Consider the following 26,094-nt stretch of genomic DNA (forward strand, 5'->3'; position numbering starts at 1 on the left):
GAGGGCAAATGCAAGCAGGGCTGTCTGTTGCAAATATTCGAGGTCTTGTGGCTTATCTGGGTTAGAAACCTACGCCAGTTTTATGCCTGTGTAGCTCTTTTGGCTTCCACCGAAGAAACTTGGGAAATGTACTTTGGTTCAGGGTGCTGGGGATTGTTGCGTTGTGAGGGGTGATCTACACTTCCCATAAAGCTTTAGTTGTATGGTATCATGTTGCATTTAACATTGCTCTTTCTTATTTAAGTGCTGCCTTTAACCCAGTGATGGCGAACCTACGGTATGACAAGTGTGTCAGACATGACACACAGAGCCCTCACTGCTGGCACGCGCCCCACCGGCCCATTCGCGCTGTTATTGTTGTTGTTTCCCCCATTTGTTCTCCCGCTCCTCCTCACGCTACAGCTTGTCTCCGCTGTTAAAACCCGGATCCTTTTTTGTTGTTGTTGTTGCTGGTAGCCAGAGATTGGTTTTTTAACCCTTTCTGTGCTGTTTTTTCTGGCGCTTTGGCAGACGATGATTGAGTGTAACAGCATTCATTTTTTAACCCGTTCTGTGCTGCGGTTTTTTGGCGCTTTGGCAGACTATATCGGTGCTGCGTGTTAGTTCCAGCGAAGGTATTATTCATCATTTATTTCTGTTCTCTTCCCCCCCCCCAAAAGCACGACAGCTTTGGGGCACACACCCCAAAAAAGCAAAGCAACTTTTGCACCCCCCCAAAAAACCTCCAAAACTTTGGTCAGCAGCTCCCCCCCCAAAAGCTCAACAACTCTGGGCACTTTGTGATAAATAAGGGGTTTTTGGTTTGGTTTGGTTAAATTAGTTTTTGGTTTATTAAATACAGTTATATATTACAATTATACATTTTTGTTATTTAAACTATAAATATCGTGAAATTATGGTTCTTTTTCCTCGAAGTGACACACCACCCGAGTTATGCTCAGTTTTTTGGCGAATTTTGACACACCAAGCTCAAAAGGTTGCCCATCACTGCTTTAACCCTTAAGGTCAAGATGGGTTAAGGCAGGCTTCATCAACCTCGGCCCTCCAGATATTTTTGGCCTACAACTCCCATGATCCTTAGCTAGCAGGACCAGTGGTCAGGGATGAGGGGAATTGTAGTCTCAAAACATCTGGAGAGCTGAGGTTGTAGAAGCCTGGATTAAGCGGTCTAATTCCATGCAGGGGGCAGGGGGGGGGGAATAATAGGTAAGGGAGAAGAGAGAGAGAGAGAGAGGAAGGAGGGGTGCCACATTTTTTTTGGACTCTGACATCCCCTGTCATTTCCCTTGGTCCTCCAAGGGGATAGAGCAAATAATCTGAAGAGTTATGTGGTACCTCTTTCATTCTTTCCACCTTGTCGGATCTGCCCATTTGTATGCAGACATGTATGGTGTTATGACTAGCATTTCTCAAGGGACAGCTGTTTTGAGGCTGTTGAATTCTGAGCAATGTGTGATTCTGGCCTCTTAACTCGCTAGGCTCCATCGGTGCCAGGCCAGCTTCTGCAGCATTGTGAAAGAAGTAGTTCCATGAAAGAATCGTGGAACTGGCTGTGTTCGGGCACTGCCAGAGTTTATTGTGAGAGGAACAAGCCTGGGGTTTTCACACTTGTCGCCTCCCTCCTCTGGTGCAGCTGCAAAGAGTAGTTGATGCTTAATCTCAGCTTCCATATCACCTATTTGACATATCATGGTTAATCATACCCATGACTAAACAAATAGCACTTCGGTCCTCCTTCCCTGGGGGGTTGTCTGTATGAATCTGTATTTTATTCTGAATACATGTTATGGGTCATTGGACCGCAATAAAGATTATTAGTATCATATCATGGTTAAATTTAACTGTGGTTTGTTTGAAACAAGCCAACTTCAAGCCATTGTTTACGAAGCTGGCTTATTTCACTGAACTGTGGTTACAACTAACCACAATTTAGGGTTAGAACGTAATGTTAAATTGTGCTTTATTGAAATCAGAAGTGGAAGTGGCCAAACTCATTGTCATGGTGCACTGGAGGGGGGGTTCCCCAGTGGTGGAGCATATGCCCACGGTGCCCAGGGCAGGCGCGCTCCCGAGGGGTGCAGGGTGCAGAGGGTGCCCTTCCAGGCACGGGATAGCTGCTCGGGTGCATGGAGTGGTGTGCGCGCCCTGCAGCCGGGGGTGAAGCGAGCCGCCGATGGCGGACATTCAGAGCGCTGCCCACCCGCGACTACCAAATGCCACCCCCCTCAGTGAATCAAAAAAACAGACCACTGTGTTGCAATTCAAATAAGAATCAAACAGAGCAACACGTGACCATACATGGGAATACAATATCAACTCTAACAGAACTCTTTATAATGTCAATAGGGCAGCAAATAATGGAATACAATATAAACAACTTATAGAAGATACTCTTCAATACATAAATAATAAAGCAGGATTCAAAGCCTATGAAAGTCTCTGCTAATCAAAAATCAGAAAGTCAATTGTCGAAAATCAAATAAGAAGGTAAGTGGTATAATGCTCCAACGATGCTGAATCATAATCAGTTGTCAAGATGAACAGAACAGTATTTCCGGATAATTCACTGTTTCATCATTACTTCATCAGCAGAGTCATAGGTGATAGAAATATATTCATGGCCCCATTGTGGACCCATTGTTAAAATTGTGTTTATGGAAGACAATCCTACTCGGCTATGAGTGATCGCCAAAGAAGAAAGAATGAATGAATGCATACAAAGGAACAGTGCTCATAAGTCTATGTAGACACTGCTGTCTACATAGTTATGTATTGAAGAGTATCTTCTATAAGCTGTTTATATTGTATACCATTATTTGCTGCCCTATTGACATTATAAAGATTTCTGTTAGAGTTGATATTGTATTCCCATGTACAGTGGTGCCTCGACTTACGAATTTAATCTGTTCCGAAGGCACCTTCGTAGGTTGAAAAATTCATAAGTTGAAAAGCGCCATTGGAAATGCGATTTCCCATAGGAATGCATTGGAAACGGAAAAATTCGTAAGTCGAAGCAACCCCATCTAAAAATTCGTAAGTCGAAAAAACCCTATCTAAAACCGCCGCGGTTTCCGTTCGGATGTTGAGAAATTCGTAAGCGTGCGGCCATTTGTCCCACTCGTAAGTCAAAAAATTCGGTTGTCCAGTCGTTCATAAGTCGAGGTACCGGTGTATGTTGCTCTATGTTTGATTACCCCCCTCAGTGAAGACACCCGGGGCGGTCTGCCCCCACTGCACCCCCCTCCCTCCGCCCCGGGGAGGCCAGTAGGCTCCTTTCTCACAAGATAAACTATGGCTTATGGTGGTGTTCAAATTTAGCCAATGCAGAGTTCAGACCTCTCTAATAAGGTATTCTTTTTGTAGGTTTCTCTCTCCTTTGGGGATTGAAATTAACACTGGGGCAACAATTCCATACACCTCAATTCTCTCTTGTTTACCAGGGACAGCCTTCCTTTTCTGATCTCTCCTCTAGTTAACAGGCTTGGGGGTATATCTTTTCTAAAATGTTGTTAGTGTGCTCAAATGGTTCTTCAGAACCCAGCTTCCTCCCCAGGGCCACAACAAATTAAATTAAATCTATGAGTGGTGGTAGATAAATAGGGATAATTGGAGCAAAAAATTAATATATGCTGGCGCTGCTGAGTAAATCAATTCAGTGTACCAAAGGCAGAGATGAGCTTTCAGCAAAGTCCAAGTGTCTCGGTCAGTGATTTCTCCTGGACAAATGAGCACACTTCAAATACACAAGAGTGGGTTTTTATTTTCATCGGCAGAATATTAGAGAATGCTGAAGACTAGTCAGCCTGTTTTGTTTGTGTGGTGGAGGATATTTGCATATTTTATTTTATTTTACTGTAGCTAATCACCTGACTCTGGCGGTAAATGAGTTTAAAAGGAAAAGCGATTTGCTAGTTCCGCTGTGCAATCAGCTGCTAAAGTTAAAACCTTCAAAGCATTTCTGGCTGTGTGCGTGTTGCTCCCGTGTTCAACCTATGGGTGTCCACAATTATGGCAATGAGTACCTGAAGCAGGTTGGGTGGGGGGAACCTCAGGGGTGGTTGGTCAGGTGTACCTGCTACCATTAGGCAAGGCTAGTGTGGGAGATGGGTGGGGCACCTTCTTTTTTGCCTCACTTTCTGCCCCCCCCCCATTTCCCCTGGTCTCATCTCCATAAAATGAAGACAGGGCCACAAGTTGCCAACCTAAAGGCGAGGGTGCGCACACAGAATGGCTGTTGACAAATGATAGGTAAAGGTAAAGGGACCCCTGACCGTTAAGTCCAATCGTGGACGACTCTGGAGTTGCGGCGCTCATCTCGCTTTACTGACCAAGGGAGCCGGCGTTTGTCCACAGACAGTTTTTCTGCATCATGTGGCCAGCATGACTAAGCCACTTCTGGCAAACCAGAGCAGTGCACGGAAACGCCGTTTACCTTCCCGCCACAGTGGTACCCATTTATCTACTTGCACTTTGAAGCAGGAGCAGGGACCGAGCAACAGGAGCTCACCCCGTCGCAGGGAATCGAACTGCCGACCTTCTGATCGGCAAGCCCATGGCTCTGTGGTTTATACCACAGCGCCACCTGTGTCATTTGTGTTGACAAACGATACATTGTCTTTAATCTGTAATTAGTGGTATAACACAACCACTTAGGAAAAGACTAAAAGAGAATGCATCCTGTTAAATTCAGGAAGTGTGTCTATTTTTTGTTTCTAGTTTCTTCTTTTAAAACGCATTAAATTGACAAATGTTTAACGGCTATAACTTTGCAATGCAGAATACACTGCATATTCTTATGCCATTTTACCGTGCTGCCGAGGCTGTGAAAATAAAACTAAGTTGCCAAGTGCTCTGGGAGCCCCCAAAGGCTAAGTAACTATTTGTTATCTTCTCCCTCCCTCTTTTAACGCACAGCACAATATTTTGCAAGCATCATGGTCATCGTCGGCTTATCTGTGGTGGTGACGGTTCTCGTTCTCCAGTTCCATCATCACGACCCTCAAGCTGGAAAGATGCCCCAATGGGTAAGTACAAACAGATGAATCTCAGAAACATGCATGTATAAATATATATAATTGTTTTGGAGGCGATAGGAAGAACAGAATTATTTTAAAGAGAAGCTCGCAATTCTGTCAGTGTCTCACATACGATAGGCTCCCATTCACTTTTGACTAAGCCTGCACAATTTGTGACCCATCCAGAGTGTGTAGGTTTCTGGAGAAGCACTGATGGCCACTTGGCCACTTCAGTCCCTGGCTTATATTTATTTGCTTATTTGTAAAAGTATTCATAAACCTCCCACTTACAAACCATTACAATAACTTAATAGTTAGCTGCTTTCTGGTTTTAACCTTTTTCCAAGTCTTTGATGGTATGGTTTTATGTATGATGGTTGTAAACCACTCTGTTATTATATTTTTATATATAAGGTAAAGGGTAAAGGGACCCCTGACCATTAGGTCCAGTCGTGACCGACTCTGGGGTTGCGGCGCTCATCTCGCATTATTGGCCGAGGGAGCTGGCGTATAGTTTCCAGGTCATGTGGCCAGCATGACAAAGCCACTTCTGGCGAACCAGAGCAGCACATGGAAACGCCGTTTACGTTCCCGCTATAGCGGTTCCTATTTATCTACTTGCATTTCGACGTGCTTTCGACCTGCTAGGTTGGCAGGAGCTGGGACCAAGCAACGGGAGCTCACCCTGTCACAGGGATTCGAACCGCCGACCTTCTGATCAGCAAGCCCTAGGCTCAGTGGTTTAACCCACAGCGCCACCTGGGTCATTTTTATATATAGTAGTATATATATTTTATATATAAATAAGACATTTTAAAACAACATCTTGTTATATCTGTCTGTCTCAAGAGACAATGAAGTGCACCTCCAGTGGTGAAATCAAACTTCCTCAGGGCTCAAAATGATGCAATCATTAAAATGATTGGCTACTCAAGGGAAATTTGGCTACTCAAGAGCATAAAATTTAAACAATGGCATAGGCCTGCTGACATAGCAAAGTCTCCAGAAGTCAAAAGCGAGGATGCCTGCAGAATCTGTCCTGTAGCTAACTCGTGGTTAATTTCCCCAGCAGCTATTCCTATGTGTTTCAGCAGAAATAAAATAGTTAGAAATTCTGCGCTTACAAGATTGCAGGGCCAGGCATTACCTTCCAAAAGCCTTGAGGATTGCATTGAGATTCTGGCATTGCTGTCCTCGTGCAGTTCAGAATAGAGTGGATTTTTCATGGAATAGTAATTGGTGCATGCAGGAGGCCTACATCATAAAGAGGATGTTTGCTTGTGAACACAAGGGTGGTCTGGAAGAGGTACAAGGGAGACACATCTCCGTAGCTGTGCAAAAGGACGCCTCAACAGAACACTGAGAAGTTGCTTCTCTCATTCAAACCAAAATGGCTGGAGGGACTGTTGCTCTTATGATTCCCATCACATCAGCACTGTTGTTCTCTTGCTAGGCTGCTTGCCGGCCGTGTTACCTGTCTCTTTCACAGGCCTCCCTGTAGCTCTTTGCTAGGTAAGAAAGCCATCCTAACAGATTCCCCATCTATGGAGGAGTCTGAATTCTCTTCCTGGAAATCTGGTTCTCTGCCACTCTCGTCTCAAAAGCTTCTCTCCCGCTCATAAATAGTCTCTCCTACGGAGCCGAGAGCTGCCTTGATTTCATTTCTGTTTATAATGAATTGCACATTGTTCTGTGATTATTTTCCACCTTGAAAAATAACTGATTTTAAGAGGGGTGGAGGAGCTGCCTCGAGAGCAGAACTAACCAACAAAATCCCACTGCTTAATTGAGTGGCACTCGAGGTTAACCAGCATAAATTTTACCTGCAATGGATTTTTGCAAGGACATTCTGCAGTTTGCCTTGATGTTGGCTATTTCGTTTTAGCTATTAGCAGCTAATTAATTGCAGCAATTATGTACAGTTCTGTTAATTTGTATGTTGCTGGTTATATGGGTTGATTATAAAGTTCACTGCCCTGACCCAGCAAGAGAAAATAGGCATGCAAATAGTCGTGCGGGTTTATTATCTGGGGATCAAAAGTCCAATCTAGGGCTGGGATAATATTTTCTGAAATGGAGCTGGCCATCTGTTCAGCAGGAAGCAGAGGAATGGACTGAGTCTCCCCTTTCCCACTTGCCCTGACTTTGAATTTAAATAATATTAACACCAATATTACAACAATGGCCGCCGGCAAAGAAGTGTAAATAGCATAGAAACAACATAAACGAGGCCAAGTTAGAGGATTGCCTAGAAGGTTGTTTGAATACATTGAATAATTGCATTTCTATTTGGTTATGTTCCAAAAAGGCAAGGAAGAAATAAGTAAATTTAGAAATTATATTGAACACTGGAAACATTGTATTTCAACTGATATAATAACAAGAATGTTTAGAGAGGAATACTGTCATTTTGAATGGTCTTTCATGGTTCTTCTGCTTTTTAAAAATAATTTGAAAGAATAATTGAAAGGATACGTAATGTCATAAAACCCAGTATTAGCAGTATTGTTTCTAACTGGAATCCACTCAAGTTGCAAATCAAGATTTAAGTTTGTGCAGGCTCTGTTCATTTTACAAATGGAACGCCTCAATTGGGTTGCCATTTTATCATCTACATGGCAAAGCATACATTTCTTTTGTGAAGCATACATTTTAAAATTGATTTAAAAAAGTAATTTGAAATAGTGAGGGCTGTGTTCACTGTAGCGCTAAGCAGATTGCTCTGTCACCACAGGGATTTCTTCTTATGCAACTGAAGAGTCTCCAACTCTCCTTCCCTTACACATTCCCTAGATCTGTTCTGCAGGTCCCCCATTCCTGCAGAAGATTTTTTTTTGGGGGGGGAGGAGAGCAGGGAATCCCCTTGTGCTAATCCTTGTACTAGGACAAAAACATAGTTTGACTAGAACTCTCCTTCCTCAAATTCATTTCAGCACTCATTCACATATTGCAGTACAAAGGAAGTTACTTTTTGTGTGCCTAACTAATCTCTAGGAATCATTTTTAATTTCAGTAGATTTTTATTTAACGCATGTGCTACATCTGTCCAGCTAAAATGAATGTTGTGCTAGTTTGTGCCTTTATTTATTATGGGAGGACTTGGTCAGCAGAGATTCTATACGGGGCCATTTTTTTGATCCTTTTGAGATTTTGCGGCTTCTAAAAAGTTGAAGGCACAGAGGCTCATCCATACTTGCCCCTGGCCCACCGCTTCCCCCTGGGGAAAACCCGCTCTTTATTGCTGAATAGGAGCAAACGTCAACTGGGTTTTCTCTGGATTGATGCTGGCTCTGATTTATCAGTAAAGAGCGGGTTTCCCCAGGGAAAGTGGTGGGGCAAGGGCAAAACCTTTCGGCTGGTGTCTAGAAAGTGTGGGATAAGCAGAAAGCTACATGGAGCCATGCTTTCTAGTGGTAAATCAGGTCCTGTCAAAGAGAGTCACTAGCCTTGGGACTTTAGGTCCTTGAGACAAATCCACTTTTTAAGCTTGTGCCCCCCCCCACTTTCTCTTTTCAAGCCTGTAAGGTACGGATAACTTTTTAATTACAAGCTACGGACAGCTTTTTAATTACATAAATATCATTTGGAAGAATCAGTGACCTCATATTGTGCGGTTGCCCCAACAGTTGCATCATCCCATATAATAAGTTCATTCCGTGTGTCAGCTTATAATATTATGAAATTTTTTTAACATTTAAAAATTCACCACCAGGGCCACATTAGTGCTTTTTATGCTTCTTCAATAGGCTCCATTGATGTCTTGGGAGCTGAACGCTATGATGCAATCAAGAGCTGCAGGCAGGAATGCCAAGAGTTATTCCTGTTGGCATCTATTACATGTCACTGCAGGAGGCCCTTGTGGGAATCTGAGCAATAGCTTCTAGATAGCCTTTGGTTGCAGGGTTCATTTCAAAGTCACAGATGTTCTCAGAAAGTTCAGGAGCTAGACCGGGCACCCCCAAACTTCGGCCCTCCAGATGTTTTGGACTACATTTCCCATCTTCCCCGACCACTGGTCCTGTTAGATAGGGATCATGGGGTGGGGGGTGACCACTGCAAATATCTGAGGACTTAAAATGGGGAGAGAAAGTGAATGGTTTTTTTTAAAAAAACCACACACAGAGGCTTACAATCAGTTGTTTCTCCTAAAATAAGACATACCCATAAAATAAGCCATAGCAGGATGTCTAAGCATTTGTGCAATATAAGCCATACCCAAAAAATAAGACATAATTATAGGCGCAGTTCTGGAGGGCCCCAAGGAAGAGGCAAGGCTGGACACGTAATAAAAAATAAGACATCCCTTGAAAATAAGCCAATGTGGTTTTTTTAATAGGAATAATAAATATAAGACGGTGTCTTATTTTTGGAGAAACACGGTAAAGCCTAAGTTAAAAGGGGCACGACTGCCCTTACTTAAAATGGCCGCAGGAGCCTCGCATGTGACACAACGGCCACTAAATTATAAAGCGAAAACCCCTTGCTGTGCCCCCAAGTGCAGCCGCCGGGAGAGGCTTTGGGCTTGGAGTGGAATAGCTGTTTTGGTGGTTTCAAGGCCTCCTGTTTTACAGGATCTCGTGGCAGAGGCGGGGTTTGTGGGTGTGGTTGTGCCTAATCCCTGTGACTGGCCCCATGTGTCCCGATCCATGATCTATTCAGTTTGCCCCCCCTCCATGACCGGCGTATCTCAGGACGTTTTGAAGGATGGTATTTATTTTTGTCTTCTGGATTTTTTTGGGGGGGTGGGTAGTGGTGCTAAATTGTAAAGTAAAAACCCCTTGCTGTGCCCCCAAGTGCGTTGATGTGGGTTATCTACCCCCCCACCCTACGTCAGCCCATGACCTATTTGGGCTCCTCCTCCCCCCACCTCCCACCCAGGGCTCCATTTGGGATAGTATTTAATGGGCTGTAGACCTGAGGCCTAGTATGTAAAATGGAGCCAAGGCCTCCTGTTTTACAGGATCTCATGGCAGAGGCGGGGTTTGTGGGTGTGGTGTGTTGTTGTGCCTTATCCCTGTGACTGGCCCATGATCTATTCAGTTCCCCCCCCCCCATGACCGGTGTGGTAGTGTTGCTAAATGGTAAAGTAAAAAACCCTTGCCGTGCAGGGGCCTACATAAATCAAAGGCTGTGCTGTGTCCTGTGCCCCCCCCCCCCCCGGCAGGCCCCGACCTCCACTTGGCAATGTTGGTTTTTTGGTGGGGTTTTTTTTGGGGGGGGGTTAGTGGTGCTAAATGGTAAAGTAAAAACCCCTTGCCATGCCCCCAAGTGTGTTGTTGTGGGTTCCCCCCCCGCCAGGGCCTGTCAGGGGCCTACATTAAACAAAAGCCTAATGGCCGCCTTGGGGGATTTTCACTTGCTTGGTTGATGATGATGTCATTTGGTTTGTGGGTGTGGCTTAGATTTCACAGGAAGGGAGGGGGTGGAGGAGGGTACTACGCCACTTGAGGGCGCTGTTTGACTTGGTGGAAAAGCAGGTCTGCACCTGGGCAGGTGTGCGATTTGAGGGATTTTTGCCCCCAACAACGCTCTAGGAGTGGCCTGGATCATTGTGTCAAAATTTCAGGACGATCGGTCAAGCGGTTACGGAGAAAAGTGTCGAACGGAATGTCACGATTTTTACATTTTTTTATATATAGATATATATTTAAAAGTAGGCACAGTCCTAGGATGGGCAGAGTCAAATGAACCGACGCGGATACACACTGCCCTCCTACTGGGCCATCAGATCCATCATTTGATGAGTAGAGGGGCGACATAGGTGAGCTGAGGAGGAGGGGCTATGTTCTTGTACGTGTTATATGCCATTACTGGCATTTGGCTACCCTGGAAGACTATCCGGGGTGAATGTGGCCCTCAGGTCAAAACAGGTTAGACACCACCACCTGTCATAAGAAAACAAGGATTTACGTGTGTACTCAAGGAAGACTCAAGGAAGATTTTAAATTTACATAGGGTAGATAACTTCTAACCCAAAGTGGAGTCTTTTGACCAAATTGTCTATAAAGATACAGCTGCCTTTGTCATATGGCTGATCTTCACATAGGTGATTCCCCCGCCCCTTCTTTTTTAAAATTCTCTACTTACAACATGGTAGTGTTTGAGGGAAAAAAGCAAGTTGAAAGCTCACATGGATCTTTGGATTCTGGCCAGTATGTGGGTTTGCATTTATTGGACTTAAACATCATTAGCAATATTTACTCCAATTATTAGGGAGATAATGATTCGCCTTGGGCATTTTCTTTTACAATACCTACCCTGCAGGTAACAATTACATATGCTTGAGTAGGTATAGCATTCAATAAGTATGTAATTTCGTCTTCTCTGTTGCTAGAAATCGCCCTTATTCCATAACACAATTTTTAAAAAGAAGTTTGAAGTATCTTTGTGTGTGTTGAGGTTAGACAATTGTTATATATGCGGTAGGGTTAGGGAAATTTCTCAAATAGTTTAGGTGCAGTATCAAAGTATGGTTCACTTATTTGAATGGCTGCTTCTTGTTCCATTGCGATCTGTAGGAGTAAAAAAGATTCAAGCCCAAAAGCACTTTTGATATAGATCAGAAATAAGATCAGACAAAAATAAAATAAAATCCGGCAAGCTGCTGAATTCACTCACTTCAACAATCAATTGTGTGCCAATAAAGCCTTAGAGAAAGGCCATACTTTTATCCTTCAATATCAGGCTAGAGCTTCTATTAATATGAGCTCTAAAGAGACCCAATCCTTCGGCCATTTTCTGGTGTTGTGAAGATTCAAGATTCTGGGCTACTTTATTAATGGTGTGGAGCAAGGCCTGAAAACCATCCCTTTAAAAATCCTTTATACTTGGTGTAATGGCCTTATTTCTGCATTTCCTAGCAGTCTTCACAGTATCTTCCAAGCACATAGGAAAGGACCCACTCCCCCTCCCTTCCAGTGCTCTTATCTACCAGGAATAGATTGGAAACAATCTCCCAGTCCTCACCTTTTCTTCCACCTACCTGAATGGTTGAACGGTGCCAGTGGCCTGTTATCCCAGGTACTTCTCTTCACCCGTGCGGAACCTGCCAGGTACCAAATTCTGCCTCTAGAGGTGTGCCTAGTTCCAAATAACAGATTGCAGGATCTCCTATCAACCCACCTCCTTAGTTGCATAGGGTTCAAACTGGGAATTACTCCATACGAAAAAAAGTGTCATATTCTGAACATAACGATGGATCCTTGCCTCCTGCAAGCAAATTTAATATTATATTGTAATAATAGGGTTAAACCAGAGATGGGGGGCAGGGGCATACATGCAAGCCCCACTCGCAACACCCTCAGATATTACTTCTGGTAAATGAGCCACCATAGCCGCTAGAGGGCCATGAAAATTTGTGTCCCGGGCTTTTTAGACTCATCTACCCATGTAAGGGACGCAGGTGGCGCTGTGGTCTAAACCACTGAGCCTAGGGCCAGTTCGAATTACCGTGACGGGGTGAGCTCCCATTGCTCGGTCCCAGCTCCTGCCAACCTAGCGGTTCGAAAGCACACCAGTGCAAGTAGATAAATAGGTACTGCTGTGGTGGGAAGGTAAATGGCATTTCCGTGTGCTGCTCTGGTTTTGCCAGAAGCGGCTTAGTCATGCTGGCCACATGACCCGTAAAAACTGTCTGCGGACAAACGCGGGCTCCCTCGGACACTAAAACAAGATGAGCGCCGTAACTTGAGTCATTCGTGACTGGACTTAACTGTCAGGGGTCACTTTACCTTTACCTTTACCTGTACTATCTGAAACCACAGGGTCTCGTTGGTCATTGGATGTGAAATATATTGACATTATTTTCAGCTCTCCTACCCCACTATAGCAGCCTCTTTTCTCATGAAGCTGCTATTGGCCAAGCAGGTTTTCAGAACTATTTATTTATTAACATAGGAGTCTAATCCTCCTGGCAGATTGAACACTGGGAAAATGGGTTGCCAGGAACTTCCGCCCCATGTCTTTTCTCGTTGCCCATTCCCAAGGGAAACTTGCAAAGTAGAAGCAGCAGCCACAGGCCAATATTACATGGGGGTGTAGTACAACATTTTGTTTCTCTGTTGCATTTATTCCAGTGCTAAAACTATTGGTTTGAGGTAAGAAATTAAAATTCAAGGCTAGGTCCTTACCGGTGAGAGATCTTTGTCTAGTTGTGTCAGAAAACTATTCTGCAAGCGAGAGATCCCTCTTCATGGTTGATATGTAGTTGATTAATCTAATTTCCCTTGGGGCTGGACACAAGGCCCCATTTCTCAAGCTTTTTTGATTCAATTAGCTCTCAACAAAGCATGAGGTTCCTCAAACACGATACTCAATAGAGATGGTGTAATCTGTTATTATACAAGTTACCAGAGAAATCTATACCACTATCACCTACATGAGATAATCCAAGAGACTTTCCTTATAAATAGAATACTCCTTCACACTGCTAGACATTAAAGGATTAAGACTGATAACAGTTCAACCCTGTTTAAATTATTTGATTTCAATCATTTAATCACTTTCCGGTAGTTAAGTTTCTTAACCAATTTTAATTTCTTGTAAGTACTCAATAAAGCCTGCTTCCACTACAACTATAAAAAGAGCTCTTGCAATGCACCTGAGGCATCTATTTTCCAGATTAGTGGCCTGAAACATAAAAGTCTAGTAGAAGCACAGTTAATACAAAAATTGTTTTTCCCTGACATCTTTGTTTCATTCTAGATAGTCATGATCTATGACACTTCATACAGAAATTTATAGAATGGCAAAACCCCTTTGCAAAACACATTTCCCCTGATGCTTCTTGGTGCAATTAGTATTAGTTGGTCTTTCAAAGCTTCTGAGAAATGTGCTGATAGTTTCTGTGTTTTTTTCCAGGTTCGTGTAGTTCTGCTGAACTGGTGTGCTTGGTTTTTGAGAATGAAAAAACCTGGCGAGAGCTTAAGACCCCTTTCTTGCAAATACAGCCACTCTAGACACCAGTCAAGTGTCAGCAGCGTAGAAATGAATGTCTTACCAGGACACCAGTCTAGCAATGGCAACGTGATCTACAGCTACCATGTCATGGAAAACCCTTGCTGCCCACAGAACAGTGATATGAGCGATAAGGGTGGAAAAGGTCCCAGTTCTTCACCTGAAGATGCTGAGCTTACTCAAAGGAAAGTTTTAATGGACACTATCCCAGTGATTGTGAAAATCTTGGAAGAAGTTCAATTCATTGCAGCCCGTTTCAGAAAACAGGATGAAGGGGAAGAAATCTGCAGTGAATGGAAGTTTGCTGCTGCTGTCATAGACAGATTGTGCCTCGTGGCGTTTTCACTCTTTGCCATCATCTGCACGCTCACAATACTAATGTCTGCTCCGAATTTCATTGAAGCTGTTACAAAAGATTTTACATAAGCATCTCAGAAACCAACAGAAAACTCCCAAAGGTTATTGTGGATTACGAATTGATGCCATTAATTTTGTTAAACAATGAGATTTTAAAATTGGGAAGTGCACTTTGTGTGCCAAATTCAATAAAGGAAAGGAGTTGGAATGAATTTCAGCATCCAGTTGTCTCCCCCAATGTTAGAGATTACAAGGTACAGGATTAAAGTACCTGGCTCTGTTACTTGTTTTGTAAACAGTGTCCTCTCCCTGTACCCGTGGTCATGATCTCTGATAAATATTAGATGAAACCTGATATACAACATATGCGTTGCCAAGTAATTAGTCAAGTATAAGTGCTACTAGGAAAACACTAGTGAACATTTTGCTGCATTTGTAAATCTTTCCTTAAACACGTTATTTGCTGTCATTTCCTTAAACACATTATGTGTCGTTTTCAAAATATTTGTTTGCATCTTGACGCAAAGTCCATCTATGGTAATGTATCACTTTTGCCTTGAATGATATTGCAGTTTGCCAAATAAATGGCGAGTTTTAGCTTTTGTCACCATTGCGATGGTCTGAAATATTTATCCAGCTTGCCCCGGGAATATCTTCAAAACGTTTTTCAGTGACAGGGAAGAACAAAGTTTATACAAACGTGAGTACAGTAAAGGAGTTTGTTATTATTGGATCTATTGTAGAATGTAACATTTCCCAACTTTTTTGCAAGCTGCCAAGACATATTGAAAATGGAGACAAGCAAGTATTGCTTAGGTAACTATTTCCTTCCCCTCCCAATAACTATTATGGTGTGCACGTGCGGTGTGAAAAGGATACGTTTATTGCATAAATTTTACAGACAAAATGGAATTAGCCATTCAATTGCTGATTGCAATATTTTTTTCTTAGAAACTTTCCCCATTATAAGCAATTTGCATTCGCAAAGAAACCAAGATATAAAAGCTTACAGCACAGGATTCACAATGTTATCCCTTTGATGCAAAGCATGTTTCTTCATTTAAAACATGCACATACTATAGGAGTAGGCTTTTTTTTAAAAAAAAAGGTACTACCGATGCATAAAATATAGAAGCAGTAAATGAAAAGGAAAGGAGAGCAGTGGGAAATGAACACTACATCCAACTTATTCATGAAGTCTAATGCACATAAAAAATCAATTGAAAGGGAGTAACAGTTCTGACAGTGTGGTTACATAGCATACCAATGTGATGAGCATGACGCTGATGTAACTTTACAACTCTGCACCTGCCATATGGTGTGAGCACAATGTAGACTTATGCTGGTGGACAGCAACCATGTCCCAACTATTCGTTCAGCTGGCAAAGCAATGCAGAGCCTTTGGAGATCCAATAGTCACTTGGCCTTTTGGAAGGTAATAAGACGGTGACCACAAAATTGGTGGAATGACCTAATTCAAAAAGTAACAAGAACTTTGTTACCATGTGCCCACTGGCTCTAAAGCTAGTAACCATTAAAACCTGTATAAAGTACAGTACATGAATATAAGGGCTAGGATACCAACAGACCTGATTCTCCCACCCACATTTTCAGTCCCCTTCCACCTTCTTACCTCCTCTCTCTGGCAGTGGTGTGCTTTGGTAGCAAACTGCAAAAGGGCCAGCTACCTCCTTCCCATTTTTTGTGCCCGGTGCCTTGCATAGCTGTTCATAAAGCCAAAGCAGTCCCTGGAGCATGCAGTTTTCCCAGGGGCTGGTGCAACATCAGAAGCCCCTCCCTTCCCTGCTACGGCTTGCCTGCAATCTTCCCAGGGAAACCGACAATATTTGGGTGCCCCTGGGAAAGCACGTTTCCCAACATTCTGGAAACCAGGGAAAGCGGCAAAAGCGACATACACAGAGGTAAATGCACCCACTCCCACCACAGCCACAGCAGCCACAGAGGAGAAGGGGTGGGAAGGGAGGTCTCTTGCCCTGCCACGGTGGCAGCAATTGCTAATTAAGAGAGTTTAGGATATGCAATTCCGAAAATCACTAAACTTTCTGAGAAAATGTAGGTTACACGCTTTTGACCATAGCTGCCAGCCCCAAATTTGATTGAGCTGAGAATCTCACCTTAATATTTTAAATTTACTTAAGAGCCATGGCCTACTTGTAATATCTCAGATGAGTTCATGTCTGGAGCAACCACACATAAATATTTTTCTTACTATGTACAGAACTAATTAAAATTATATGTTTTCCATCATTTTCATCAAAGAAACAGTTACCTGTGGTGGACAATGTTCCTGCTCTTGCTCCCGTTTTATAGAGTGGCGCATGGTACAGAGACGGGTCTGGCTCATAATTCTGATGTGGCTCAAAATGCACTACTGGCAACACTGGGTTCATTTGCCTAGGCAAGGCATCTTCGATAACCATCTCTTCATCATCCCAGCGACTGGCATCCATAAACATGCCATGGACCAAGACACCATCTTCAGGAGAGGGCAGCTGAAAGAAGTATCAAGAGGTGGGGGGAAACCCCACATGACTCAAGTCTAGTAGCCAACAAAAATAAACTTAATCGTCAAAGCTGATCTAACTATTCACCTCTTGGCAATAACATGCTCCCTTTTTGTAAGAACTTACACATTTATTTATTATATACAGGGTGAGTCTTTTAAAAGAGGCCCCGTGGAACATGTGTACTCTGTGTCCATGGGGCCTCTTTTAAAGGACTCACCCTGTGTATATACCGTATATACTGTAAAACCTCTAAGTAGTTCACAATTAATAGAAAACTACCATTAAAAACTAAGAGCTAAAAACAATTTAAATCAACAGCAGGCTAAAGAGATTGAAACACTTCAATACATGCATGGATAAGGTGACCCTCATTGTTTTTGCTGCAAAAGACTATTCACTAATTTTTAAAGAGAACACACAGAGTGAATGTAAGTATCTGCTGACAGTTTAGATATATATATTTCCACATCAGTGGTGACAAAACAAAACACAGACTTGTGAAAATTCCAGATTAAAGTGTGAATGAATATCAGAACAGATTGAGGCATGTTCTGCCAGAATAATATATTCTTTCTGTGTAACCGAAAATTGTTCACAAACACAGGAACTTAAGTACCTCAGCATCCATTGGCAATTCACGTCCAAACGGACAAAACTTTGAAGCTTCTGCAACTTGCATTTGATCTCGATAGACAGGGATCATGTTATAACTAAAGCTAAGCTCATCAATTGGCAAGTTATATTTTCGAGCATGATTCTGAAGAGTACCTAAAAAATTTAAGAAGGACATGTTTTAAAAGCAACAACAATAATTGTTCAGGGAGAGATTAACTAGACTTTAGGATAGCATTCACAGAAAAGCATTGGTACATTTATTACTAGAAACCAAACCAAAATAGTAGCTGATTGTTTAATTTCCATACTTTCAAACACTTTTCATAGAACACTAAACCACTATGCTGAGGCAACTGTAATCAAAACAGAGAAAAGATGCAAGCATACTATTTTGGAACAGAACACATAAATGCTTATTATGGCTTATTAGTTCACTGGTAATCGTTGTATTCACATTTTTATTTAATTTTATTACTTTTAAAATTCAGAACACAAAATACAATAAAGAGTCATTCATATTAACATTAGAATTCAAAGACAATTCAAATGGAGGCATTATTTTCCTGCTTGTTCTATATACAAATGTCCAATTCAAAAAAGAGGATGTGTGTTGCATTTAGCTAACCTTTGCCCAGAATAGATCCTTTAAAATTAATGGGCCTAAATTAGTAATGGGCACTAATTTCAATGACTCTGCTCTGAGTACCATAAATGTTAGTTGAATACAATTATGCAAGTGCAAAGAAAGAGTCTCTCTCACACACATATGTTGTTGGATGGGAATCCAATGTACCCAAGTGTTCCATTTTAACAAATAAAATCTAATTGATCAGCTGTTTGGATTCCTCTGCAAACATTTGATGGATTCAATCTCTTCCCCACTGCCCGGTACCTATGTCAGAAAAAGACTATAGTCTTTGACTGCTCCATGGAGTCTTTAGGGTCTTCCTCTGCAAAAGTTTGTTTGTACTTCTGCAAATCATATGAGGTTTCCTCAAATCTGCGGGTATCTCTTGTGCTATATATGTGTGGTACTGTTTTGATGCAGTCATTATGCAGTCAGAAACAGAGGGAATAGTGAATATTTACCTGTCAAAAATCCTTGTGGAAAAAAGAATCCAGAGATCCAGAATGATTTAGGCTTGCCTCTTCTGAGCCAGAACTAGGAAGATACACGCAACAGATGATAGATATATATATTAGGTGCAAAATCTGACATTCCATTTAACTCACTAAACCAAGGATTGACCTCAGTTCATTTGCATTGATGGACAGCAGAACTGGGTTTAGCTAGAATTCTAGTCCTCCATCTAAGTGGTTATGACTTTATTTTTTATAAATCATTACTTTTGGCCCCAATCCAGAAAACCTTGAGTAAATCAGAAGGTGGCTCACTAATGGCTGCAGCTGTGGTTTTCACATATTGATCTGAGCTAAAGGCAACTCTCGTGAAGATCAGAAGCCAAAGGACCCTGCATTTCCTAGGAAACTGGAGTTGTAAAGGGCTTCTGAAGCAGATTCTTTTAGGTGGGAGGATATGATCCAGCCTTAACCCAGCACACTCTTTTCTATCCCTGTCTGATCATCTGATAGTACACCCTCCCATCAGATGTCAAGGAGATAAAGAACTACACATCTTTTAGAAGACATCTGAAGATAGCCCTGTATCGTGAAGTTTTTAATATTTGACATGTTTTATTATTTTGCTGGAAGCTGCGCAGAGTAGACGGGGAAACCCAGACAGATGGGTGGGGTATAAATAATAAATTTATTTAATTTTATTTATTTATTTAATTTATTTATTATTATTATTATTATTTAGTATCAAACAATAGCACCCACAAATGCACACATGAAGATGCCTTTTGCCCTTTTAATTCCACTGTGAATTTTTTGCCCGCACGAACGTATCTATATGGTAATCAGAGGTGGGTTTTCAGGGCTGTATTGGTGGTAGGTCACATATGCATATTCATGTGCACATATGCAAACACCCCCTGCCCCCACAAACTTACCAACACACACATACACACAAATAGGAAGGCAGCAGGGAAGAGGAAAACAGCCAATAGACAGAGCTTCCATTATGTGCCTCCCCCCATATCAGTTAATTGGTGCTGGGTAGAGCTGATTGGCACATTTCTTCCTAGTGTCTGTCAGCTGGGTTGTGGGCAGGGTGTAGAGTGGCATCTCAGTGTTTCCACTGTGCATGTTCCCTGCTCCTCAGCTGACTGGGCTGGCAATCACACTCTCCTCTCCCTGTTGAACATCTGTTTGGTGAGCTGAGAGGAGCACAACTGCAATGGGGAGGAAAGTCCATGGGGAGTCATCCTCTTGCATCCTCCTCCCCATGTAAATAAAACTCTGTGCTAAGGGAAGAATGGGATACAGGTGAATTGGGGGTGGGCAAACAGGCAGACTGGAGGGAAGGCCTGCAGAAGCTGCATGTAGCCCAGGAGCTGTAGGTTGTTCACATGTGCTGTTAAGTAATCAGTTAATCCAACCAGGAGGAGCAATAGCGCAATTACTATCAACCCTGCATTGTGAAGAATGCCAAGAATGGGGAATATTGGCTTCCCTGGTTTGTTTGTTTGCTGTGACTCATATTTGGCAGCAACACTTATTAATTCAAGTGAGAAGGAAGCCAAGTTGCAATAAATGGGGAAGACCTGCATTTTTCACGTGGTTTTCTATTATTCCACTCATTAGCGTTTATATTCTTTGTATGGTGTTTCCCCCTTATCTCGTCTTCCTAATAAACCTGCCTGTAGCCTTTATTCCTTCAACACTTTGACTGCCTGAAGGTCCCTGCTTTTTTAGCTGATGCTGTTCACTCCTTCTGCCTGCTTCTTATGCTTCTTATGCCTGAAATTCCCTTGTAAAACACCCACAGGGTGCCACCTCTCTCTATTTCTTCAAAACCTTTGCTAAAAAAGACTTTGCTCCAATCCCTTAGTCCTTCATCCCACAAAGAAATGAAGCCAAAGCAAACGTAAGTGCCTATTCTTGTCCTTACACTTGTTTTCTCCCCTCTTTCTACTCAATTAAAATTTAGGGGATGTCACAGAAAATTCCCTCTCCTGTCCAGGGCAGGCTGCCTCCCCACATCTTGGACTTGAGAACTTGGAATGCACAATGCCTCTCTTTTCAGGATCTAATTTCAGTTTGTGCGCCCCTATGAAACTTCCTCCAAGTAACAGCCTAGCACCTCAGCCACCTCTCTTGATTGAGAGGGAACAGAGAGCTGTAAAAGCCATTTGGGTCATGAACCCATCCCCCCCCCTGTATTTTGTAAAGCTATATTATTGGGTGTAACAAGAATAATTAACGTGTGTCATTTAAGTGCCAGCTTTTGAGACAGGGATTCTGAATGAAAGGACTCGCTTCCCTAATATCCCCCCACAGTGGAAAGATCAAGGTCAGCTGTGAAACCTTAAATTACCTTAACCAAAAGCATTTATACTTACATCTACAAAGGCCGTCCTTAGCACAAGATCTTTGACCCATCCTCCTAAAGGTTTCAGTGATGGGTAGGCTGCATTGGCCCACAGGGATGGAACCTGGTTGTTAAGAAAGCTCTGGTACACTCTCTCCATTTCTTCCGACATCACTACGAATCCTGCAATAGCTTTGTTAAGCGTTTGTAGAGAGGTCTGAAAGTTAAACAATGATAGTGTGTTTTATTGTGCAATGGAAAACTAAGGCCTCTTTTATCAGGCTCATAATGGCACTCTCTCTTTGCTTTTGCTGCAGTCAATCCTCCAGAACAGGCATCCCCAAACTTCGGCCCTCCAGATGTTTTGGACTACAATTCCCATCTTCCCCAACCACTGGTCCTATTAGCTAGGGAGTTGTAGGCCAAAACATCTGGAGGGCCGCAGTTTGGGGATGCCTGCTCCAGAAGGAGGCAGATTCAACCCTCCTTCCCTTCCACAGCAGCAGCAGGAGGAGGAGTTCTGCACTTCACCTCTGCACTTTGGAACATGGGGGGGGTGGATTTTTGTTAGGGGGACAGAACCTCAGTTAGTTAAGCATTTTTATTGATTTAGGGGGCGGGGAAACTGCCCTTACTGTAACAACTTCATGATGAGTACCAGCATCTTTTTTTCTAGAAGAAAAGCACTGCTAGAAGAAAACTGTTGGCTTTTTTGAAAATGCAAAACCCACAGGCCTAACACTGATTAATTTTATACTAAAGGCACGGGAACTAGTTACATATTTTTAGCTTCTTGTCCCAAAATGCTTCAGCCAAATGGAGGCAGTAAAACTTTGACAGGCATTGGGGATTATCTGTAATCAAACACTACACAATCAAATATGCAGAGAAACAAGGGTGAAAATCCCCCGTCAGTAAAATTATATGCCTGTAAAAACAGTGATATGTTCTTGGAGCTGTTATCCTGTTTTGTCCACTCTGTTCCACCAAGGTTATTGAGTATTTTTTAGCAGTAATGAAGATTGATAACAATTAATTTTAAAAACTGCTATATGCTACTGTGCCACAAAGTTTACTGCCAACTCTTATGGGTGGCAGAGAAAATAATAAAATCAATCTTGCATTCTGTGAAAGCAGCACTTCCAAATGCAGCCACTGTAGCAATGTGTAGCAGCCAGGGACTCCTCAGTCCTTAGAGCCAAAGATATATGCTCCCATTCTGTGGCCAAATCGCTATGCTGGGGAAAAGCCAGGTGGAAAGTACTTAAATTATCTAAGCTGTAGAAGAAAAGAGAAACGTTTGAAAGGGAAGAATCAAATTATATAGGGAATGAGTGGCTAAGGAAGGACAGGTGTACAAGAAGCTTTGGGCATTTCATGTCATGTGATGTAGCATTTGAAAACTATGAGGGGTTTTCCTTCTCTAATTTCCTTCGCCATTTGCAAGTTTGAAATCCTACGCATATGATCTTGGATGTAGATGCAATGGAAGTAAATGGGATTTACCCTCCGAGAAAGCATGAATAGAATTGCAATGTAGGGCCTGGCATCAAGCAAGAACACTGGCATTGTGGAACAAGCTGTACGAGGCAGAAGTAGGAGGGTGTTGCTTTAGCTTCAAGCATGCACCTTTCTCTTGCTTTCTTGTTGTTATTATTAGAACGTCACGGGTGTATGCTTTACAAGAGTGATAAGCAAAAGGCAACTCCCTGTTTTGAGAAATGTACCATCTGAATTCCATGAATGGGAAAGAAAACAAGAGCAGAGGAGAAAAGAGAGGCAAGAGTAACAAGGCACCAGTACATAGACATTTGCTTTTGCCAAAAACAAACACACAGATGTGGCCACGATACATTTCTTTAAATATCCTCCATAAAATTACTACAGGATATATTACAGCTTCATCAGTTTCCCTGTGGATTCATAGTCTGGAGAAGTTGGTTATCTGATCCAACCAGACTGCCAGCCCACCAACCAACCTATTCCTTATGTCTTCCAGGAAAAAAAGCAGACGGCAAAGGTCCATATAGTTAAAGCTATGGTTTTCCCAGTAGTGATGTATGGAAATGAGAGCTGGACCATAAAGAAGGCTGATCACCAAAGAATTGATGCTTTTGAATTATGGTGCTGGAGAAGAATTTTGAGAGTCCTATGGACTGCAAGAAGATCAAACCTATCCATTCTGAAGGAAATCAGCTCTGAGCGCTCACTGGAAGGACAGATCCTGAAGCTGAGGCTCCAATACTTTGGCCACCTCATGAGAAGAGAAGACTCCCTGGAAAAGACCCTGATGTTGAGAAAGATCGAGGGCATAAGGAGAAGGGGATGACAGAGGATGAGATGGTTGGACAGTGTTCTTGAAGCTACCAACATGAGTCTGACCAAACTGCGGGAGGCAGTGGAACACAGGAGTGTCTGGCGTGCTCTGGTCCATGGGGTCATGAAGAGTCGGACACGACTAAACAACAACATTTACATCCCAATAGCGCAAGTGTGGGGAAACTTTGGGCCTCCAAATGTTTCTGGCCAACAGCTCCCATCAGCACCAGCCAACATGGCCAAAGGTCAGGGATGATGGAAGTTCAGCAACATTGGAAGGGCTTACAACAGAGCAATCCAAATCCTAGCAGGGGAGCAGGGGATCCATGGTGGTATCTGAAGCCTTGTTGTTTACACCAGCAAGCGGGCAGAAATGGGAGCACTTCTCCCTCATTTTTCACAGCACCAGCTCCAAGGTGTACAAACTGCAGAGTCACTGCCACTGTACCCTGAAACTCCCCGTTTTGAAATTTTGTACTGCCTGGTGCTCTCAGGAAACCACCAGCAGGACTGGGAGTCTACTGCCTGCCTTGGTGAAGCTGAGGTTGTGACAAACCCAACAGCTCTCCTCTCCACTGATGGGAGACTGGTGTAGAGGTAAATATCCTATCCCCCATCCCAGTGAACAGTGCTGGAGGTTAACATGGCACTGTAAGTACCCCGTGTTTCCCACATTTTAAGACACCGTCTTATATTTATTTTACTCAAAAAAATAAACCTATGGCTTATTTTCGGGGGGTGTCTTTGTTTTACTACTGTAAGTACCTCCAACCCAAAGCCAAACAATGGCAACAACACGAGGTCTTGGGCGCTTTATCCGGCACCTGCAGAGAGGAAAGAGACGCAGCGATTTCCCCTCTTGCCTGGGTCAGCACTTACCCTTATTATTATCTGTGCAGAGCTAAACCTAAAGACCCAAAGGGCGGAGTGCCGGGGGGGGGGGGAGAGACCTGCTCTTCCTTGGTCTCTGTTCCGCCTTGGGCTCTTCAGCAAAGCGATTCACATATAGACCCGCCACCATCATGACATGTACGTTAGCTCACCCCCACCCATTCTTCCTTTTACCGGAGAGAGACCAGGGAGGGGCTGCGAGCAGAACTCAGGGAGACCTGGAATCCCCCGCCAACACCCAACAGCACCGATAAAACAGCACTCCGCTCCGCCGCAGCGTTGCGTTCACACACCCCAGACGACTTGCCTCCCGCGAGCGCTCCGCTTCCCCCGCTGCCCGAGTTCTGGCAGAGACGGCGGGGCTTAGCAAAGAGGAAAGGCTTTTCTCCCGCCCTGCTTTCTCCCTCCTTGGCTCCCCTCCTTCCCTTTCAGGCGCGCCGACCCAGACACGAGAAACCCACTCACACAAGCCGCCCGCAGCAATGAGCTGAGCCAGGCGGCGAGCGGAGCAGCGCCTTGCCTCGGACTGCACCCGCCTCCTTCTCCTGGCGCCGTTAACGCCACCACTGCCACGGTTGCCGCTGCCATTTTCCTGACGGGAAGGGGTCTATGGGAACCAGGGCAAACCAACACGCAAGTGTCGAGCTCTTTTGCCCGGCTCTGCCCTTTACTTCCCGCTGCCTCCCACCGCCGCTCTGCCTTGGGCCATGCGGCCCCAGAACGTTTCGGCGGTGCGGCTCCTGCTGCCGCTTGTCACCCGCCGCTCTGCCTTGGGTCATGCAGCCCCAGAACGTTTCGGCGGCGCGGCTCCTGCCGCCGCCTGTCACCCGCCGCCGCTCTGCCTTGGGCCATGCGGCCCCAGAACGTTTCGGCGGCGTGGCTCCTGCCGCCGCTTGTCACCCGCCGCTGCTCTGCTTCGGGCCATGCGGCCCCACAACATTCCGGCGGCGCGGAAGGGGCCTGCAGGGCTCCCGACGCCGAGGGGTTTCCCCGTCCGGGCGCTCTGCCCAAGTGGAAAAAAGTTCTGGGAAGAGTGGGGAGGCTCCCAGCGCGGCTCGCCTGGCGACGCGCTCAATTCATGCACCCCCTCCCACCTGGTTTCAAGCCTCTCGAGGCTCTAAAGGAAAGCAAGAAGGTACGTCTTATTTTCGGGGAATGTCTTATATTTTGCGAATGCATAAAAACCCTGCCATGGCTTACTTTATGACTACGTATTAAAAATGGGGAAAGACGGTAGACACAAGATATCACATCCAGATTCAAGGGAGGAGAGGAAGAATGGGCCTTATGAATTCCTGCCATATAAGAATGCATGCTCCCTGCAGTAATAAAATATTGAAGCATTTTATTAGATGCCTTGTCTTCAAAACTCTTTTTTTAAAAAACCCACTGTTATTCCCCCAAATATTTAAAGGACAAGTACATAATAATTCTCTTTTTATAAGATAATTTGTAATCTCCTTAGAGGTTTTCTTTCAATCTAGTAGCCTACAAATTTAACAGCTCATAAATTTAACAAACAAACAAATTCTAAACGATGCTTTGTTGACATCTTCAGGCAGTGACACAACAGATAACTGGTTGGCCTTACAGTTAACTGTATTGTCCCAGCAGAATCTCAAGAGCCTTTTCATTATATTCAGCTCTGGTTTATTATATTATGCTAAGATCAGAAGCTTCTCAAGAACAGCTTTTGTGGCATATTGATTCTTAGGACATAATAAGGCTGCCCTTCCACAGCACTGGCTTCTAAATACAAGCACAGCAAATCAGTAACATCAATATTGATGCCAGCCAAGGGGAAAAAATATTGTTATACCCTTAACAGAATGAGAAGACGGTTGAAACGATCCACTTCTTGCCCAAGGACTGTAGTCAGAGAGTCCAACCGCCCTTTGTCATCCTTGACAAAAAGGGTTTCAGCAGCCACGTCCATGTCAAGTTTTTCTGCAACACAAATGCTGAGTTAATCTCTGAA

General features: G+C 43.5%; 2 protein-coding genes across 3 annotated transcripts in view; one reads left to right on the plus strand and one right to left on the minus strand.

Moving 5' to 3' along the window:
* The window catches only part of LOC118097814 (neuronal acetylcholine receptor subunit alpha-7-like), a 129,286-nt gene extending 114,707 nt beyond the window's left edge, over positions 1-14,579 (plus strand). The window contains exons 9-10 of the mRNA XM_035141063.2: positions 4,915-5,024; positions 13,875-14,579. Of these exons, the coding sequence (XP_034996954.1) occupies positions 4,915-5,024; positions 13,875-14,396 (632 nt within the window). The 3' untranslated portion in view covers positions 14,397-14,579. The remainder of the gene's footprint in view (positions 1-4,914; positions 5,025-13,874) is intronic.
* Positions 14,580-14,832: 253 nt separating this feature from the next.
* DNAH6 (dynein axonemal heavy chain 6) overlaps positions 14,833-26,094 on the minus strand; it is a 122,308-nt gene continuing 111,046 nt past the window's right edge. The window contains exons 67-72 of one of the 2 annotated variants that reach the window (XM_035141062.2): positions 25,936-26,063; positions 20,938-21,123; positions 18,560-18,632; positions 17,472-17,623; positions 16,618-16,840; positions 14,833-15,798 (exon numbers count right to left, since the gene is read on the minus strand). In XM_035141062.2, coding sequence (XP_034996953.2) covers positions 15,695-15,798; positions 16,618-16,840; positions 17,472-17,623; positions 18,560-18,632; positions 20,938-21,123; positions 25,936-26,063 — 866 coding nt within the window. In that variant the 3' untranslated portion in view covers positions 14,833-15,694. The remainder of the gene's footprint in view (positions 15,799-16,617; positions 16,841-17,471; positions 17,624-18,559; positions 18,633-20,937; positions 21,124-25,935; positions 26,064-26,094) is intronic. The other variant, XM_035141059.2, reaches the window with a different exon arrangement.

Source organism: Zootoca vivipara, chromosome 16 (assembly GCF_963506605.1).
Source record: "Zootoca vivipara chromosome 16, rZooViv1.1, whole genome shotgun sequence".
Lineage (NCBI taxonomy): Eukaryota > Metazoa > Chordata > Lepidosauria > Squamata > Lacertidae > Zootoca > Zootoca vivipara.